Source organism: Sander lucioperca, chromosome 6 (genome assembly GCF_008315115.2).
Source record: "Sander lucioperca isolate FBNREF2018 chromosome 6, SLUC_FBN_1.2, whole genome shotgun sequence".
NCBI classification, from domain to species: domain Eukaryota; kingdom Metazoa; phylum Chordata; class Actinopteri; order Perciformes; family Percidae; genus Sander; species Sander lucioperca.
In genome coordinates this window covers 3,621,914-3,641,843 of record NC_050178.1, presented here as the reverse complement: position 1 = coordinate 3,641,843, position 19,930 = coordinate 3,621,914, and the positions used below count along the sequence as shown (strand labels likewise).

At 43.5% G+C, this 19,930-nt stretch overlaps 1 protein-coding gene across 1 annotated transcript in view; it reads right to left on the bottom strand.

Annotated features, from left to right (window-relative positions):
• Window positions 1-707: 707 nt before the first annotated feature.
• The window catches only part of LOC116041554 (inter-alpha-trypsin inhibitor heavy chain H3-like), a 30,977-nt gene continuing 11,754 nt past the window's right edge, over window positions 708-19,930 (bottom strand). Inside the window, exons 15-22 of the mRNA XM_031287496.1 lie at window positions 18,961-19,011; window positions 15,507-15,560; window positions 13,949-13,999; window positions 9,211-9,318; window positions 2,432-2,600; window positions 1,313-1,461; window positions 1,048-1,132; window positions 708-941 (exon numbers count right to left, since the gene is read on the bottom strand). Of these exons, the coding sequence (XP_031143356.1) occupies window positions 827-941; window positions 1,048-1,132; window positions 1,313-1,461; window positions 2,432-2,600; window positions 9,211-9,318; window positions 13,949-13,999; window positions 15,507-15,560; window positions 18,961-19,011 (782 nt within the window). The 3' untranslated portion in view covers window positions 708-826. The remainder of the gene's footprint in view (window positions 942-1,047; window positions 1,133-1,312; window positions 1,462-2,431; window positions 2,601-9,210; window positions 9,319-13,948; window positions 14,000-15,506; window positions 15,561-18,960; window positions 19,012-19,930) is intronic.

The following is a 19,930-nucleotide window of genomic DNA, read 5'->3' as shown; positions in this document are numbered from 1 at the left end:
GCCTTGATAAACAAGTTTACCACCTACGCTCATAAAAATCCACATACTGTACCTTTGAACTGCAGTTCATTGGGAAAGGACAATCCCATGCAACACAATGGCACACAGCTCCACAGCAGCTCAACTGGTTTGACCACATAATGTTGAACTATTGTAAATACAAAACCCTTGTTGGCTTATTACTCTTAGGAAAGGTGTTCAAACTAGAGTAAAAATAACAACCACCTATTGTGTACTTTGTAAATAAATATTGGAGTTACTTTGTTACAGCAAAGGTGGACAGTATATTTGCTTTAGCTGGGGGACTGTAAGGCACTGCCACTGAACATTTCCATTTTATAAAGATTAAAAAAATGTACAAGACATTTAACTTATCACTGTAGTTAGTAGTTTACAGAAATGAATATGACTCATGACAGTGTTTGATCATGAGTTATGGTATTCTATATGGTGGTTTTAATTACATGATATACCCTTTTGATCTTATATGATTGATAAAGACGTACTGTATAATGCATACCTATCATTTACATTTTCTCAAAAATAGGTATTGGTACATGAGTTGAGGAAAAATGCAACTATACATTTCTTCTTTTAATCTTTTAAGAATTATATTCTTATATTTTAAAATGATTCCAAACAAATGAAACATTGGCCATTTCTTTAGGTAAATGTGATTTAATTAAGCTCATACAAGACAACGGAAAATCTGGGATACTATTTATTAGTCAGTTACAAGTGAAATTTTGTTTTCCAAGATGAATCAGTGTCTGCCTTGTTTTTCTTGCAAATGAAATCTTTGCAAGTGATTTAACATAATTCCCAGTTAAAGTTGAGTAACGATGAAATCATCCAGGCGTCTCTGCAGGACAGACTCCGCAGACATGAGCCAGCAGTCCAGTGTCGGGGGAGAGACTATACTGTAGTCAACAGCATTGGCCCTACAAAAGAAAGACATAAATAGTCATAATATCTTACATAATCATTATATAATAACCTCAAACAGCTTTCTTTTTTATACCACTAATAATACAGAACAAAACGTACCTGACAACGTCAATCTCTTGGTCTTTGATCTTAAGTTTTGTTGAGGGAGTTTGTTGCACCTCCTCATAAACTGCTGGCTTTAGAGCTGGACACAAAGATGACAAACAATAAAGCAATGACAATGAAAGATGCCACTACAATAGACGCAGCAAAACATTTCGCCCCTTTGATGAATTATTTCTCCATTCACAGTTGGGTGCAAACACTGATTCAATATATTGTTGATGGTATGAATCATACAATCAAATCCAACATTTTCACCCACCTATAATTCCTGTAACATTGTTGTCCAGTGGCTGCTGTCTCAAAACCGGCCAGAGGAATTCTACGCCATCCTTCTCATGAATATAGATGACCATGCGTGTGTCTCCAGCTGCAACATCTATTTCCTTGTCCCGCCTAATCACTGTCAAACTAGAGAAATATGCACTTTTTTTAATAGCCCTGCACGGCTGCACAGGTCATTTCACTTGTCTTGGCTGATTACACACCCGCTCAGGCTGAAGAGGTGCAAAACAATGTTGAGCATTGCATGAGGTCATCAATGTACCAATAAGAATGATGAAAGTGTAATGTGTCCCACCCTGGAAGGTGCATGAAAGCTGACAGGAAAATGTCAAACAAACATAGTCTGCACACTCCTGAGAAGAGCTCTTATCATCCAGGATAATTAAAATCACCTGTGTGGCAAGAGCCTTTAATGTGTGTCAGTTGTAAGCAACGGTTTTCATTTGTTTATAATGGACCTTTTTCACAGCAGACATTTTGACTTGTCATAGTAGGAAAAGCACAGCTGAATTCCATCAAGTGTCCCAGTAAGCTATTTCAGTGAGTCAGCATGCACAATACCAGGGTCTCTCCTAAGTGGAATGCAGCCATCATTAATGGTTTTTGAATACATCTGTGCTTTTCCTACTATGACATGTCAACATGTCTGCCGTAAATTAATAACAAATTCAACAGAATGTACATCATCAGTGAAGTGGGGTGTTTGGGGATGGCCTGCACTTTTTGCTGATCTCTGTCAAATATACAATTATAGCACTTGTTTTAAAGGAAAAGTTTGACATTTTAGGAAATATGCTGAGAGTAAGATGATAAATTTGATACCACTCTCATGTTTGTACAGGAAATATGAAGCTCTAGTCAGCACCCGGATACCTTAGCTTGGCATAAAGACTGGAAACAGAAGAAACAGCTAGCCTGGCTCTGTCTAAGGGTAACAGAATCTGCACCAGCACCTCTAAAGCTCACTAATTAACATGATATATCTCGTTTGTTTTATCCGTACAAAAATCTAGGTGTAAAAACAACAAATCTCTGTTTTAAGGGGGGTGATGTGCCTGACTATTTCTTGGTCGGGACCATTACAATGCAAAGTCACCTTCCAGCTGTGATGAGATCCTGTCCAGTGTGGCGTGTCAGTGTCTGTCCCTCTCGTACAGTGATGACATTGGTGTCAACCTCAACATAAAGGTCAGTCTTAAAGTGGATGACAATCCTTCTGAAGCCTCCATTCGTTACTGTATCAAGCTCACCATTCACAGACAGCTCTAATACAAAAGAGAACAAATGCAACTCAACACAACACTCAGTACACAGATCCTTCACTTAAGTGGAATTACCAGTACAACATAAAAAAATACTCCACTCAAAATACCACTTAAGGAAAAGTACAGAAGTATTATCAGCAAATTATACATAAAGTATCAAAAGTAAAAGTACTGCACTGTAGCCAAGCGGTACTCAGGGGTCAATTCAGGGGTCAGACCAACACTGTCGTGGTTGGGGTTTTTGTTTCCAGCTTTCTAGTTCTTTTTTGTGTGTTTCTCTGTAGGCCCTCGCCATCCTATAGCTCCATCGCCATCCTATCCCCAGCCAGCTCCCTCGCCATCCTATCCCCAGCCAGCTCCCTCGCCATCCTATCCGCAGCCAGCTCCCTCCCCATCCTATCCCCAGCCAGCTCCCTCGCCATCCTATCCTAAGCCAGCTCACTCGCCATCCTATCCCCAGCCAACTCCCTCGCAATCCTATCCCCAGCCAGCTCCCTTGCCATCTTATCCCCACCCTAGCTCCCTCGCCATCCTATAGCTCCCTCGCCATCCTATCCCCATCCAGCTCCCTCGCCATCCTATCCCCAGCCAGCTCCCTCGCCATCCTATCCCCAGCCAACTCCCATGCCATCCTATCCCCAGCCAGCTCCCTCGCCGTCCTATCCCCAGCCAGCTCCCTCGCCATCCTATCCCCAGCCAGCTCCCTCGCCATCCTATCCCCAGCCAGCTCCCTCGCCATCCTATCCCCAGCCAACTCCCTCGCCATCCAATCCCCAGCCAGCTCCCTCGCCATCCTATCACCAGCCAGCTCCCTCGCCATCCTATCCCCAGCCACCTCCCTCGCCATCCTATCCCCAGCCAGCTCCCTCGCCATCCTATCCCCAGCTAGCTCCCTTGCCATCCTATAGCTCCCTCGCCATCCTATCCCCAGGCAACTCCCTCGCAATCCTATCCCCAGCCAGCTCCCTCGCCATCCTATCCCCAGCCAGCTCCCTCGCCATCCTGTCCCCAGCCAACTCCTTCGCCTTCCTATCCCCAGCCAGCTCCCTCGCCATCCTATAGCTCCCTCGCCATCCTATCCCCAGCCAGCTCCCTCGCCATCCTATCCCTAGCCAACTCCCTCGCCATCCTATCCCCAGCCAGCTCCCTCGCCATCCTATCCCTAGCCAACTCCCTCGCCATCCTATCCCCAGCCAACTCCCTCGCCATCCTATCCCCAGCCAGCTCCCACGCCATCCTATCCCCAGCCTAGCTCCCTCGCCATCCTATAGCTCCCTCGCCATCCTATCCCCAGCCAGCTCCCTCGCCATCCTATCCCCAGCCAGCTCCCTCGCCATCCTATCCCCAGCCAACTCCCTCGCCATCCTATCCCCAGCCTAGCTCCCTCGCCATCCTATAGCTCCCTCGCCATCCTATCCCCAGCCTAGCTCCCTCGCCATCCTATAGCTCCCTCGCCATCCTATAGCTCCCTCGCCATCCTATCCCCAGCCAGCTCCCTCGCCATCCTATCCCCAGCCAGCTCCCTCGCCATCCCATCCCCAGGCAACTCCCTCGCAATCCTATCCCCAGCCAACTCCCTCGCCATCCTATCCCGAGCCAGCTCCCTCGCCATCCTATCCTAAGCCAGCTCACTCGCCATCCTATCCCCAGCCAACTCCCTCGCCATCCTATCCCCAGCCAGCTCCCTTGCCATCCTATCCCCACCCTAGCTCCCTCGCCATCCTATAACTCCCTCGCCATCCTATCCCCAGCCAGCTCCCTCGCCATCGTATCCCCAGCCAGCTCCCTCGCCATCCTATCCCCAGCCAGCTCCCTTGCCATCCTATCCCCAGCCAGCTCCCTCGCCATCCTATCCCCAGGCAACTCCCTCGCAATCCTATCCCCAGCCAACTCCCTCGCCATCCTATCCCCAGCCAGCTCCCTCGCCATCCTATCCCGAGCCAGCTCCCTCACCATCCTATCCTAAGCCAGCTCACTCGCCATCCTATCCCCAGCCAACTCCCTCGCAATCCTATCCCCAGCCAGCTCCCTTGCCATCTTATCCCCACCCTAGCTCCCTCGCCATCCTATAGCTCCCTCGCCATCCTATCCCCATCCAGCTCCCTCGCCATCCTATCCCCAGCCAGCTCCCTCGCCATCCTATCCCCAGCCAACTCCCATGCCATCCTATCCCCAGCCAGCTCCCTCGCCGTCCTATCCCCAGCCAGCTCCCTCGCCATCCTATCCCCAGCCAGCTCCCTCGCCATCCTATCCCCAGCCAGCTCCCTCGCCATCCTATCCCCAGCCAACTCCCTCGCCATCCAATCCCCAGCCAGCTCCCTCGCCATCCTATCACCAGCCAGCTCCCTCGCCATCCTATCCCCAGCCACCTCCCTCGCCATCCTATCCCCAGCCAGCTCCCTCGCCATCCTATCCCCAGCTAGCTCCCTTGCCATCCTATAGCTCCCTCGCCATCCTATCCCCAGGCAACTCCCTCGCAATCCTATCCCCAGCCAACTCCCTCGCCATCCTATCCCCAGCCAGCTCCCTCGCCATCCTATCCCGAGCCAGCTCCCTCACCATCCTATCCTAAGCCAGCTCACTCGCCATCCTATCCCCAGCCAACTCCCTCGCAATCCTATCCCCAGCCAGCTCCCTTGCCATCCTATCCCCACCCTAGCTCCCTCGCCATCCTATAGCTCCCTCGCCATCCTATCCCCATCCAGCTCCCTCGCCATCCTATCCCCAGCCAACTCCCTCGCCATCCAATCCCCAGCCAGCTCCCTCGCCATCCTATCACCAGCCAGCTCCCTCGCCATCCTATCCCCAGCCACCTCCCTCGCCATCCTATCCCCAGCCAGCTCCCTCGCCATCCTATCCCCAGCTAGCTCCCTTGCCATCCTATAGCTCCCTCGCCATCCTAACCCCAGCCAGCTCCCTCGCCATCGTATCCCCAGCCAGCTCCCTCGCCATCCTATGCCCAGCCAGCTCCCTCGCCATCCTATCCCCAGCCAACTCCCTCGCAATCCTATCCCCAGCCAGCTCCCTTGCCATCCTATCCACAGCTAGCTTCCTCGCCATCCTATAGCTCCCTCGCCATCCTAGCCCCAGCCAGCTCCCTTGCCATCCTATCCCCAGCCAGCTCCCTCGCCATCCTATCCCCAGCCAACTCCCTCGCCATCCAATCCCCAGCCAGCTCCCTCGCCATCCTATCACAAGACAGCTCCCTCGCCATCCTATCCCCAGCCACCTCCCTCGCCATCCTATCCCCAGCCAGCTCCCTCGCCATCCTATCCCCAGCTAGCTCCCTTGCCATCCTATAGCTCCCTCGCCATCCTAACCACAGCCAGCTCCCTCGCCATCGTATCCCCAGCCAGCTCCCTCGCCATCCTATCCCCAGCCAGCTCCCTCGCCATCCTATCCCCAGCCAGCTCCCTCGCCATCCTATAGCTCCCTCGCCATCCTATCCTCAGCCAGCTCACTCGCCATCCTATCCCCAGCCAACTCCCTCGCCATCCTATCCCCAGCCAGCTCCCTTGCCATCCTATCCCCACCCTAGCTCCCTCGCCATCCTATAGCTCCCTCGCCATCCTATCCCCATCCAGCTCCCTCGCCATCCTATCCCCAGCCTGCTCCCTCGCCATCCTATCCCCATCCAGCTCCCTCGCCATCCTATCCCCAGCCAGCTCCCTCGCCATCTTATCCCCAGCCAGCTCCCTCGCCATCCTATCCACAGCCAGCTCCCTCGCCATCCTATCCACAGCCAGCTCCCTCGCCATCCTATAGCTCCCTCGCCATCCTATCCCCAGCCAGCTCCCTTGCCATCCTATCCCCAGCCAGCTCCCTCGCCATCCTATCCCCAGCCAGCTCCCTCGACATCCTATCCCCAGCCAGCTCCCTCGCCATCCTATCCCCAGCTAGCTCCCTTGCCATCCTATAGCTCCCTCGCCATCCTATCCCCAGCCAGCTCCCTCGCCATCCTATCCCCAGCCAGCTCCCTCGCCATCCTATAGCTCCCTCGCCATCCTATCCCCAGCCAGCTCCCTCGCTATCCTATCCCCAGCCAACTCCCACGCCATCCTATCCCCAGCCAGCTCCCTCGCCATCCTATCCCCAGCCAGCTCCCTCGCCATCCTATCCCCAGCCAGCTCCGTCGCCATCCTCACCACAGCTAGCTCCCTCGCCATCCTATAGCTCCCTCGCCATCCTATCCCCAGCCTGCTCCCTCGTCATCCTATCCCCAGCCAGCTCCCTCGCCATCCTATCCCCAGCCAGCTCCTTCGCCATCCTATCCCCAGCTAGCTCCCTTGCCATCCTATAGCTCCCTCGCCATCCTATCCCCAGCTAGCTCCCTCGCCATCCTTTCCCAGTAGACTCCCTCACCATCCTACACCCCGACGACGTGCCCCGTTCCTGTTCCTGGCGTCCGCCTCCCCTCACTTTCTTTCCCTTTTTCTTAATAAACCTATTTTTGTTGTTGAACTTTGCGTTTGGGTCCGTTCTGTCCTTCCACGTAACAAACACAATGTTACGAGATAATTATTGAGGTAAAGAAGAAAAAACAGTAACAGTCCTGCTACATGAATTCCTATACATTTTGGGACTATTTCTAATCTTTGCCTTTTTGTGAAACATTAGATCATTTACCTCTATATGCTTTAAGCTGCTATTTTAGTGAAATTATCTAAGAAGTTTAGAGGGGAAATATCTATTTGATTGAACTGCTAAATGTAAAAAAAAGTGACAAGGGGCACTGCTTTTTGTAAGTAAATAAAGGCCAGTGGCTACTGGTTCATTATTTTGTTTAGTACTTAGTTAACATAGTTAACGTTGTGTGTAATACATGTTTACCCTGTGACTATATCTGTCAAATAAGTGTAGTGGAGTAAAATGTCCAATATTTTCATCTGAAATGTAGGGAAGTATACGGATCCCCCCTGGTGACATTTGTGAAACAAAATATGTATTAAGGCCACAATTTACAAATTTGTGTGTACAAGATGTAATTTGAGGCCTTATTTTAATTAAAACATTCCTACGTTTTGGCAAGTCTTCAGAAAATGGACTCAAGTTTTCTTGTTTGGCATTGTGGGCAGATTGTGTGTTGATAGCCTGTGTGTTGATAGCCTGTGTGTTCAACAGTAGGGTCATTTTGGTGAGAGTTTATGTCAGCTTGATTTTATAGGTTAGTCCTGCAGTACTACGCACCGACAGTTTGGGAATCCTGTAGAGCGTTGTCTTCAGAGTAAAGTTATTGTGTTTAACTCAGAACAATCTCTATCACATCATGTTGCTCATCTCAGCCCCACATCTACCTATTAAAATAGGCTATTAAAATAAAAAATGTGGAACTCCAGATTATGGGCAGCCTCGTTTGAAAATGTAACCCTGGTTTAGGATGGAGACTCTGGGTAAGATACTGGCAGGAACGGACGGTCCTGAGGGAGTTAAGCGGAGCGATAATTTTAACTTAATTTTTTATCAAACCACGTTTAATGTGCACATAAGCATGGGGCTTCTGTTGTTATTTTACAACAGTCTGATGCATGGTGGCACAAAATGTAACCTGCAAATCTGAGAAGCCTAATAATGGCTTGACAGTGCAACATTACTCCAGTCAGAGACTGCAACGGGTGCGCTGTACTGGCTCTCTGTATGTGAAGCACAGATTGCAATTATATCCGCAGCCCTGTGGTTGATCCGTTGATCGGGTGGGTTGGGTCATAAAAATTAACATTCTGATTAATAGCTGATGGGTGACATAATACATCATTAATGAGGAAAATATTAATTACATTCTCCAAAATGTCAACCTTGCAGGAGAGCAGAGCACAGCTGCAGTGAAATTACTGCGCACATGAAAAACTTTTATAATTACTGAAAGAAGCTTCTCTATTCATCAAAGGAAGTTGTTAAAGTGCAGATATTATGCTTTTGGGCTTTTTTCCCTTTCCGTTATTGTGTTATATATCTTTTTTGTGCATGTGCTAACGAAACCCCTCATATTCACAAAAATGCATTAAATTGAAATTGGACACAAGCGTTAGCTTTGTAAGACCTTGGGGTAACTGTAATATAAGTGGCGTGACGAAATTCAAACTGTAAATATAATATAGCGGAGCCCCGAGCCCCGGTAGTCCAGTAACCCAGAAACGGTGACTTTGCCCTGGGTATGGAGCCCAGGCTTTCTCGTCAGACTGTGTGGAGCTCCTGAAGACTGACACGTCTTACCAAATTTGCAATTAACCATCAATTTTTGTAAAACGGCCCTTATTTGAGTTTTATATTGTTGATTTATCGTATAAAAAAGTCTCAGAAGTGAATTTAATAACGAAATAGCAGACAAACAATGTATAACATTGCACTGTCTCGTCTCCAATGTATGTGTATGTGGTTCGCCCAACCAGTCAGCACACAGCTCATCTAAATATTCATGAGCATACCATATTTGGAAGAAAAGCTCTTGTTACAAATAGGGTCATATTCACAGGGTAGTTAAGGGCCCATGAAATAGCAACCGGGCCATTTTCAGCCCAACCAATGTTACATACCCTATGTCAAATACCCTATATAATCATTCTATCACCCCTTTAAGAAAAACTGTGATGGCACAAAGAGTAACATTACTGACCCCTGTTGGGATGGTGAAGTAGTTTAAGGCGAACATCTCCAGTGACATCAAAGCAGAGTGGAAGAGACAGATTCTCAGTTTTTAGCAGAAACCTGTGGGAAAGAGGAACTAGAGAGGAACACAGAGTCACACAGCAGAAGGAAACACTGAAAACGATTGTTGCTCTCAACACCAACTGAACTAACTTAAGATGAATTATAACATGTTTGATAATGATTATCCAAAATCTCGACTTTCATATCAGTAAACATGTATCATTTGACAATTACTTTTAAAAGGTAAAAGCACACCTGTACTTGTGTGGCACATAAGGAATGAAAGACGGGGTACCATTATGTTCTCAGACTCACAAGATTTCAAAGAACAGTTAAGCCAAATTATGTTAGTTTACTATTTATGGTCACAGAACCTTTTAGTAAAAGTACACCCTTTTTTATACCACAACAAATAACTTTAGGCTTATTCTATTATAGTCTTTGTTTTGAGAATTCTGCAAGCTTATAGTGACACAAGGGCAACTAATATTTTTACATCTAAGGGACCGTTCGGTATTTATGGAATGGACCACCGGAGGAAAATAGGGGAGGGTCATGTCTTTTTATTTTCTGCTGAGGGGAGGGTCATCCAACATTTTTTAATCTGGGTGGGGGGGTCACCCAACTTTTTTATTCATGAAAAGAGCAAAATTTCAAAGTGGCTTGTTTGGTGCATATTTATCCATGTAGCTCTCAGTCTCGGCCCCCTAGCAGATCGGTCTGACCCCATACGCAGAGTTTGCTGGGGGGGGGGGGGGGGCAGGAGGAGCATTGCCCCCTGGTGGCTCAAACGGGTAATTGCATTGTTTAAAAAATTAGTGGAATAATTACATCTGGCATGACCAGATATTAAATAAATATCTTAAATAACACAAAACAACTAAATGGTGATAGGTAATACATCTGATTTCATATACTGCTTTGGTAAAAAATTATTACCTGGCTGACGATGGGAGCAGCAGGACGCAAAAAACGAAAGTTACTGTTGCACTAGTCTAGACATCTTGCCGTGGCAACCTTGCAATAAAGGTTTCCCAAATGCCATGTATAGAAATGTGATGTCAGCTTACTAATTGATTGCGGGTACGAGAGGCCTCGTATGTGACGCTCATATCGGCCTTGCTGGATACACCGTATCATTTACCTTTTTGTGGATCTACTGATCGCTGTGGATTACTTTTTTTTCGTGTCATTGGATTACGGCAAAATATGGATTTTTTTTTTCCAACGCGTCTTAACGTTTTATGGTGAGTGTTTCACTGTTACATTTTTGTTCAATTTAAGCGTCTGTCTATTGCGTTCCAAAACAGCCGTGCCGCGATTGGATTTCATAAGGGCAAATTGTTAAATTGTTACAATGTAACTTAAAAACTTTAAAAATAAACATGTGTTTTGGAATATAATGTTCAGCTTCGGCAGCTGTACCTATGTGCTAAAATATACAATGACGAAGCCTAGTGACAAGTCCATAGCAACCAGTGTTGAATTGGTTATATCCCAGCGTCCTTTGCTGAATGGTCTCAATGTTTTATTGTTTTATTTAATATGAATACTAGTTTACTAGAGGAGTAACTTCGTATTTGAAGTAATGCAGTAATGCATGAAGTGTGCATTTAGTTCCCATGCTTATTGTGTTTGCACAACAATGTTAATGAGTAAATCTACTGAAATGGCCACCACACCATAACAGAGGAGAGTGATGTGTAAGATGAGAATGCAGAGGTTAACTCCTGTACATCATGGCTGTAGAAATCAAACGGTATCTTTACTTTTTTGCAAAGTGCAAATTTGCACGCAAGGGGAGGGTCATGCCTCATTTTCAAATAGTTTTGGAGGGTCATAGAAAAATTATTACTGATGAGGGCAGGGTCATGTCTTTTTAGGTTAGAGGCCACAAAACTCCTCCGGTGATCCCTTAATTAAATATCGAACAGTCTGTGTGTGTGTGTCATTCAAATATCTCGAGAACTGTTCATCCGATCTCAGGGGCGGACTGGGACCAAAATTCAGCCCTGGCACTGTAGTCACACCAGCCCACATTACCATGCAGCCCCACCCACGGACACGTGCATTCACTAATTATATTTGTGTACAGATGGTGAAATAATATAAGCAGTACTTTATGTAACAGATTTTTAAACATGTAATGTTATGCAATGTAACTGGCAAACAAAGCTTACTACTTTTTAAAGAGCACACAACAAATGTACACATACTGTCTGTCTGTTGATGCTGTTTGTGCTCAGAATTGGCCTTTGGGGAACACATAAAGCAGGGGGGGATCTGGTCTCCCCCAGGAAATTTTGAGGGTAAAAGACTTCAACAATGTCTATATTTATGGCAAGGAAATCAGAAAATTCTGGTGGCAGATAACAATTTAAAATACTAAATATAATGGAATATTATTATATTCAGTAGTCCAGTAAGGGGGCTTTCACATCCAGGACATGGGCCGGATATGACAAAGTCCAGTTGTTTAATTAGCATGAACGGGGCTTTATGGTAACTTTTCCCCAAGGAGCACATTTTGCTCGCAAGTTGAAAAATGTAGGACTGACTTATAGGCTACTGCTTTTACTGCTAAATTGTACAATTTCACAATCGTGTTATGGATACAAAACGTTATGAAGTGTAATGTTTTCTATATTCTATTGATAAAAAATGATCAGTGATGTTGAGACTAGGCCTACAGTGTAATGGACCACCACAGTTCATGCATACATGTGAACCGCGGATTAATTAGGATAAGTTTAGCAGCTACGCAGATGAAAAAACACCACAAACAGTCACAATGACTTTACAACCTTTCCCCTCTCATCCTGCTCTCTACTTAGCCTAAACACCTGTTAAAGCAAGAGACAGAAGGAGATACAGAGCAAATGTTATGGCCCTTTTCCTCCTTATCTGCTAAAGGTAAACAGTAGGAACGCTGAGTTCCAAAAAGAGAAGGATATTCTCAACTAGGCCAGAGTTTATGATGCCAGTTGCTTCTTCTCTTGGAGTCTCTAGGTCTATAACAAAATTAAGATTATTAGGAAACTCCTGTAAAGTATATAAGAGAATCTTGTAAGATATCAAACTATAATGTTAAAATAAAATTCCCATTACAAGTTATTACATGCTGTCTCAGCTAGCGGTTAGCCGAATTAGCTGTTAGCTAAACTAACGTTAGCTTCCTTTGTTAAGTGGTGCGCGGTGGTTTATGGGATGAGTAGTTCCTTCGCTCTGAGATGACGATATGTACACAGTGTTGTACCTTTGACTTTTTTTGAATTTTCTGTTTGTTTTTTCACTCGAAATGATACGTTGTATGTTTATGAGTCACGTCCCATCTGGTTAGCCTAAGGCATGGTCTAAAACTTTTTATATACGGATTTTTCCAGACGTCTATGGGAAAAATTAATGGGAATTTTACTTCCGGAACCCAAGGTCTCTCGGACGAGGGGCGGGACTGTTGAGGTCTATTGGCCTTCACTGGTCTCCGCCCAGAGCAACGGGATCTGTCGGTCCATTCTTATATACACTCTATGGTTTTTAACCGGTAATGAAACTTAATAGGCTACTGATGCCGTCAGACGGCGGAGCTCTCTGGCCGTCAGCAGCGGCTTCTCACTGCTGCAGCCGGTCCCCCAGAGCAAGTGCTTGATTTTGACTGAATGTCCCAATTTGAGTAGGCTAACTTCTGATTGGGTCGGTCGGCCTATCTCGGGACCAGCCCGGCCGTTGCCGACTGGCCAAATGCTTAATATTTATTATTATTAATATTATTATTATAACCATAGTGAAATCGTGCAAGCGATAAAAACCCGTCCTCTGCGCTGTCGGCCTGTAAAGACAATTTATTTGTATATTAAAAAAAAGAAATCTGACCGGCCCACATTAAAAAAAATGGTCCGGCCCCTCTGGCATTTGCCAGAGTTGCCAGAAGGCCAATCCGCCCCTGTCCGATCTACTTCACACTTGGCTTCTTGGGTACCTAATGAACTTGGGGTCTAGAATTTGGAGCAGTTTGGACAGTGTCGGATATTGGATATTAATAAACTGTGAATAAAGCTAGGCAAAAAAGGCATTTTTACCGACATTAGATGTCAAACAAAAGCCAGACACTAAATCGTGTTAAGTTGTTGTGAGCTGTAAATTCACCACATCTAAGCAGACGCAGAAGATAACGTCATCTCAGAGCCTGACCGGGAAAAGAGAGCTGTCTTTCTCAGTCTAGGTTGTGTAAGTGTGCTAACTTTTAAAAAACAAATAACATTACCGCTGGCAAAATACCTCCGCTTATTACTTCCAAACTTTAACATTACTTTATAGCGTCAAGCCGCTAAGCCTGTTTAGAAATGAACACCTCTGTTGAGGTTAAATTCGTTAACGATAATAATGATGAGACAACTGCCATTATTAAGCAACACTATGTAACTTTTCCCGCTTCGGTCCCCCTACAAGTTGTCTCATTGGAACTACAGCTGCAGCTAAAAGTTACATGGTGTTGCTTTAAACGCTGGCTGTAGTGATATCAACATGTAATATCGTTGACAAAAAAGGCGACACTAAATGTAGTTATAACAAAAACTATCTTTATTTTTATTACCTTCCCTGCCTTTTCTCCCATCATCAGTCATAATGAATTACCACAAACTTCTGATTTTATATAAACTATACCATGATTATGATGATTTACATATATGAGATAAATACCTTACCATTAGTTGTTTTGGCAGGCACAATCGTTTCGGCTAAGACTTCATAATCATCTGTGAATGCATTTACACAAAGCCAGTTATATACATTTATTTTCTTTAAAGCTTTTGAGGATATTGCATTAACCAACACTGCAAATTAATTTCATATAGATTTCACCACAAGACCTACAAATTGAAAATCTGTGTGGTACTTTTTGGTACCTGCATTTAAAAATGTTCTTATTCATATCAAATCATGTGATTGACATTTTTAATTGTAGCCCTAAGATATTCTAATGGTTGATTTTGTAAATTTTTTGAAGTTGGCTACGTTCTATGTGAGGTTTTTTGACCCAACTTTGGAGCTTTTTTACAGCGATTTATTCGAGATGCATTCAGGGACAGAGAATCCGACGAACAGCTTCAGCTTCTTTCTAGGTTAAGGGTTTTTTTCTTTTGAACAAAACATGCTTTTTCAAACACGCCGGCGGGTTTTGGGGTTAGAATTTTGCATTTATTAAAGCCTTTAATCTCAGAATTCGGATTTTAAACTCAGTACTCAAATACATTTTTTTGTATGTTGTATGTTTCTCATAACTTTTTGGTTGTGATTAATTTTTTTCTGAAGCATATTTGCAGTGCCAAAATGTATGAACTACATTAGGCCTATATTATTAATTAATCAATAGTTTACAGACTGATCTGTCATGTCAGAATGCTGTCTAAACTGGACTGACAACTGAACTAACAAATTGTTCTGATGAGAGACATGTTGGAAAAAACACAATAAACATATTGATTTTGCATTGTGTTTGTTTTGTGTGTTGCTTTCAACTTTCAACTTAATACAGGGCTGTGTATTTAGATCCAACAGCGGCATAAAATAGTTTACATTATGACTTACAAAACATGAAATGGAAGCACATTATTTTTTTCTCTTCAATATTATTAGAATAATCTGTCAGTGGCCACATTCATTTCAGCGTTTTTCTTAGGTAAAGTACACCCTTTTTTACACCACAACAAATTACTTTAGGCTTACTGTATACACACGTGTTACAGTATACACTTGTTGTTAGTTTTTAAAATTCTGCAAGCCCGAGGGCAACTTATGTTTTACATCGGTATGAATAATCTTTTTGTACAATTTCTAATAGAAATAGATCGATTTGATTTAAACTATAGGCTACCATGAATAACTATGAGATAGATACTTTACCATTAGATTCTTTATATGGCACAATGCTAGGAAACATAGTACCCATAATCAGAAGAAATTGCTTTGAATACATTTACACAAAGCCAGTTATATACATTTATATTTCAAGGCTTTAGATGATATTGTATTAATTTAAGAGAAAATTGCATTTAATGATGTTCATATTTGGACAGCTTTAAAACAAACCATTAAATACACCATACAAGATTATTAGAATAATCTGTCAGTGGCCACGTCCATTTTTGCCTCAACACATTTTCTAACGGTCGAAGAGAGAATAAGAATGACATATTAAATGGATTGTCCAACCATAATAGCAAAATTAGAAGGATGGATCAGAACTGCAAAAATGAAGTTTACCTGCTTCCACCTCAACGTCATACATAACATGGAGGTCTGGACTGAGTAGTACCCCTGAAGGACAAAGCACAACTACATTTCACAAAACACATCATTTCACAAAACACAACAGGATTTTATCTAGTCTCCTTCCAGATGTTGAGCTCCTTACCTTGACCCTCATGGGGAGCTTTTATTGTCCGCTTATATCAAGTATATAAGTATATAGTATATAGTCATATTATAAATCTTACATCATGACAACAGGTGAGATTGGAAGGCCTACAGGCTCAGTCCAACACTGCATCACTTCACTTTCACTGTCCATGTTTTTCTCACAAGTAAACAATAACCTGAGATACAGCTGGGTTACCAACAAGCTCCTAACCCAATGGGACCAAGAAGAGTCAGATGAAGAACATAATACATAATAACATAACATAATACATAATTTCCCAGCAGGGATCTTTGAACATAATCTGTGACACTCGCCTGCAACGTCCCCTCCAGATGTATCAGCAGGAGGGGACCCCAGTTTCCCTGATCTGAGCAGTGTCTCTCTTTCTTGCGAGATACAATTTTGTTTGGTCTTAACAATAGAGCTCCACACTACTCTGCAGTGCGCCAACTTTGTGTTTCAGTCGCCTTCCTTCCTTCTCTTTTTCTCCACTGTTGCGTCAAATCCTCGGAAAGACTCAAATTAGATAAGACCCACCTTATTAACGCTACTGCTAAGAAGAACAAAATATTTACTCATGAGATGATCATTACACGCAGGGGTGTTGGACTGGGGGTGGAAAGGGGACATGCCTTAGTCATATTTTCAGGTTACAGGTTACTCAGGAAATGTGAACAAATCTCTATATACAGTAATATATATACGTAAGTGGAGTCATATACTACATGTGTAGTGTGCCTATGTCATACCTCTATTTACTTTTAAACTGTCATGATGTGTAAATTATAGTTTGCACCCGGCAAAATGTGTTTCAGTGGGCGAACCCCAGGTAACTTTTTTTTTTGTGATCCACAAAGGTTTTTGGTTAAACACATTAAAATTTGATGCAGCATCTGTTTATACGGAAGAGGAGTAGTAGCCTGGTCCTACCAGACTCATACATTTCATTTGTACAGAGAGTCTGGCCACTCTCCATTGACAAGTGTTAACTTCCTTGAAGACGGGTACTCTGTTGAAGTTAAAACTATTGGATCTGCCCAGAGCCACTCTGGATCTGCCATAACCAATCGCTAATGTTTGGTCGTGAAGTCTGCTTAGCATCGCTAGCGTTCGCCTTAGCCAACTCCTTCACCACTAACGGAGTGAGCTGGAAAATCAAACTTTTCCCGAACCCCGTGGGAAGGAGGGCCAGAACATCATGGCCACCAACAAAACTCAGCAAAGATTGTTCTTGCTCTGGCTTTAACATCTGGATATTCGGCAGCGTTGCCACAACGGACCGAATGGCTTCGCTCGCATCTTTCTCCGCCTACAACTCAAACTAGCGCACAACCTCAACGTCATCATTCTCAGCCACGCCCTCTGTTGGCTGATTGGACCGCCAAATATTTGGCTGGAGAAAACCCAAGAATATACCAGAGCCGGTCTACGGAGAGCCATTTCACTCCCTATTTAGCCCCATTGTACCGAATTTGGTTGCAGTTCCACTAGAGTTCCACTGGGGGTGATCGCAGGCCATAGACTGTACAGTCTATGTTGCAGGCGAGTGCAAAATGAATGGGACTCTATGGAGCTAGACGGCTAAATTTGTCTCTTTAGCCTGATTGCCGTTGACAAATCTCAGATTTGATTGTAGTTTTTGGAAGTTCAACATGGATTATAGGTCAAAAGTTGAATGGACGAGTAATTATGTCCTTTTGATTTCTTACAGGTTAAGTCGTTGTTGCCCATAACACGCTAGCATTCTGCTAATGAATGCTGATCGGTCAGTGAAGGACTGATTACGACCAGAGATCCCACTTGATGGCATCCGAAGCGGAACCAGAATGCCAGAGTGAATATTTCGGCGAGGTCTTTAAAACATTAGCAAACCTTTTTCTAGCATGTGTATTGACAGGGAGAGCCTAACCTGTCAGCTGTGTTGTCGATGCCTCGAGAGAAAAAAGGAAGTGACTCAGAGCTTGCTGTAAAGCAGTATCTCTGGCCGTACGATGTGTATTATGTCATTGACATTTTAAAAGGCTTTTTAGAACAAAAAAGCCACTTCAAAAAAAATCTAACACCCAGCAGTGTGTATTTTCTTAGCCTCCCCTTTCGAATGCAACATTCAAATTACTAGACAAAAAATTATATTCTGAGAAAAGTGGATTTTGAGGGGTATAGCTCCATAGATAACCATTCATTCTGCACTCGCCTGTGAGCGCCCCCTATATGAAACCAGAGTGGAACTGCAACCAGTTCAGAAGCTGGAAGTATCGAGAGAGTGGAACTTCTTCCCTTATTAGAAATTCTTTGAATATACCGCAAACCCAGACAGTGTACTGAAGTAAAATGAAAATTGAGCGGAAGTACGTAGGAGGGTGGAGCCAGGCTAGAGGAGTAGGGCCACATGTGAAAATGTTTGACTTATTATGACTTACAAAACATGAAATGGAAGCAAATTATTTTTTTCTCTTCAATATTATTAGAAAAATCTGTCAGTGGCCACATTCATTTCAGCGTTTTTCTTAGGTAAAGTACACCCTTTTTTACACCACAACAAATTACTTTAAGCTTACTGTATACGCACGTGTTACAGTATACTGTTTATGAAAACTTTGTTGTCAGTCTTAGTTTTTAAAATTCTGCAAGCCCGAGGGCAGCTTATGTTTTACATTGTTATGAATTATCTTTTTTTTTACAATTTCTAACAGAGATAGATTGATTTGATTTAAACTATAGGCTACCATGAATAACTATGAGATAGATACTTTACCATTAGATTCTTTATATGGCACAATGCTAGGAAACATAGTATCCATAATCAGAAAAACTGGCTGTGAATACATTTACACAAAGCCAGTTATATACATTTCTATTTCAAGGCTTTAGATGATATTGTATTAATTCAAGAGAATATTGCATTTATTGATGTTCATATTCAGACCGCTTTAAAGCAAACCATTAAATACACGATAGTCAGTGGCCACGTCCATTTTTGCCTCAACATATTTTCTAGCTGTTGTAAATCTTTTGCAAAACATCTTTTGTTGGTAAATATTTAAAATATATTTTGAGGACACACAGAAATGTACTCATTAGTTTTTGACATTTCATGCCTACATTTTTGTGGATCTGCCCCATTTTGCTATTGAAAATATGCACCTGAAATTCATTGTCTTTCACTATGTGTGTTATGATGCAAATACAAAAAACTTCTATTCAATTTTCCATCATTAGGATGACATATTAAGAGGATTGTCCAACCATAATAGCAAAATTAGAAGGATGGATCAGAACTGCAAAAATGAAGTTTACCTGCTCCCACGTCCAAGTCATACATATCATGGAAGTCATGGAGTGGTGCCCCTGAAGGACAAAGCACAACTACATTTCACAAAACACGTCATTTCACATAATTGCCACAGCAGGGATCTTTGAACAGAATCTGTTACACCAGAATCTGTGACACCAGGGACTCGCCTGCAAAGTCCCCTCCAGATGAATCAGCAGGAGGGGACTCCAGTTTCCCTGATCTGAGCAGTGTCTCTCTTTCTTGCGAGATACAATTTTGTTTGGTCTTAACAATAGAGTTCCACACTACTCTGCAGTGCGCCAACTTTCTTGTGTTTTGGTCGCCATCCTTCCTTCTCTTTTCTCCACTGTGGAGTCAATACCCTTGGAAAGACTCATATTAGATAAGACCCGCCTTATTAATGCTACTGCTAAGAAGAACAAAATATTTACTCATGAGGTGATCATTACATGCAGGGGTGTCCGACTGGGAGTGGAAAGGGGACATGCCTTAGTCATATTTCTTCAAGTTTCAGACAGGTTACTCAGGAAATGTGAACAAATCTCTATATACAGTAAAATATATACGTAAGTGGAGTCATATCAACACAGGTGTAGTGTGTCTATGTTATACCTCTATTTACTTTGAAACAGTCATGATTTGTAAATTATAGTTTGCACCCTCCAAAATGTGTTTTAGTGGGAGACCCCCAGGTAAGGTATTTGGTTAAACACATTAAAATTTGATGCATCTGTTTTTACGGAAGAGGAGTAGGGCCACATGTGAAAATGTTATTTGAGTCCTAGTTTAAAGTCAGAATTCTGAGATTAAAGACTTTAATCTAAAGAATTTTGCATTTATTAAAGACATTAATCTCAGAATTACGACTTTATTCTCAGAATTCTGACTTTAAACTCAGAACTCAAATAATTTTTTTCACGTGTGGCCCTAATCCTCTTCCGTATGTTTCTCATCATCGTTGTAATTCAATTT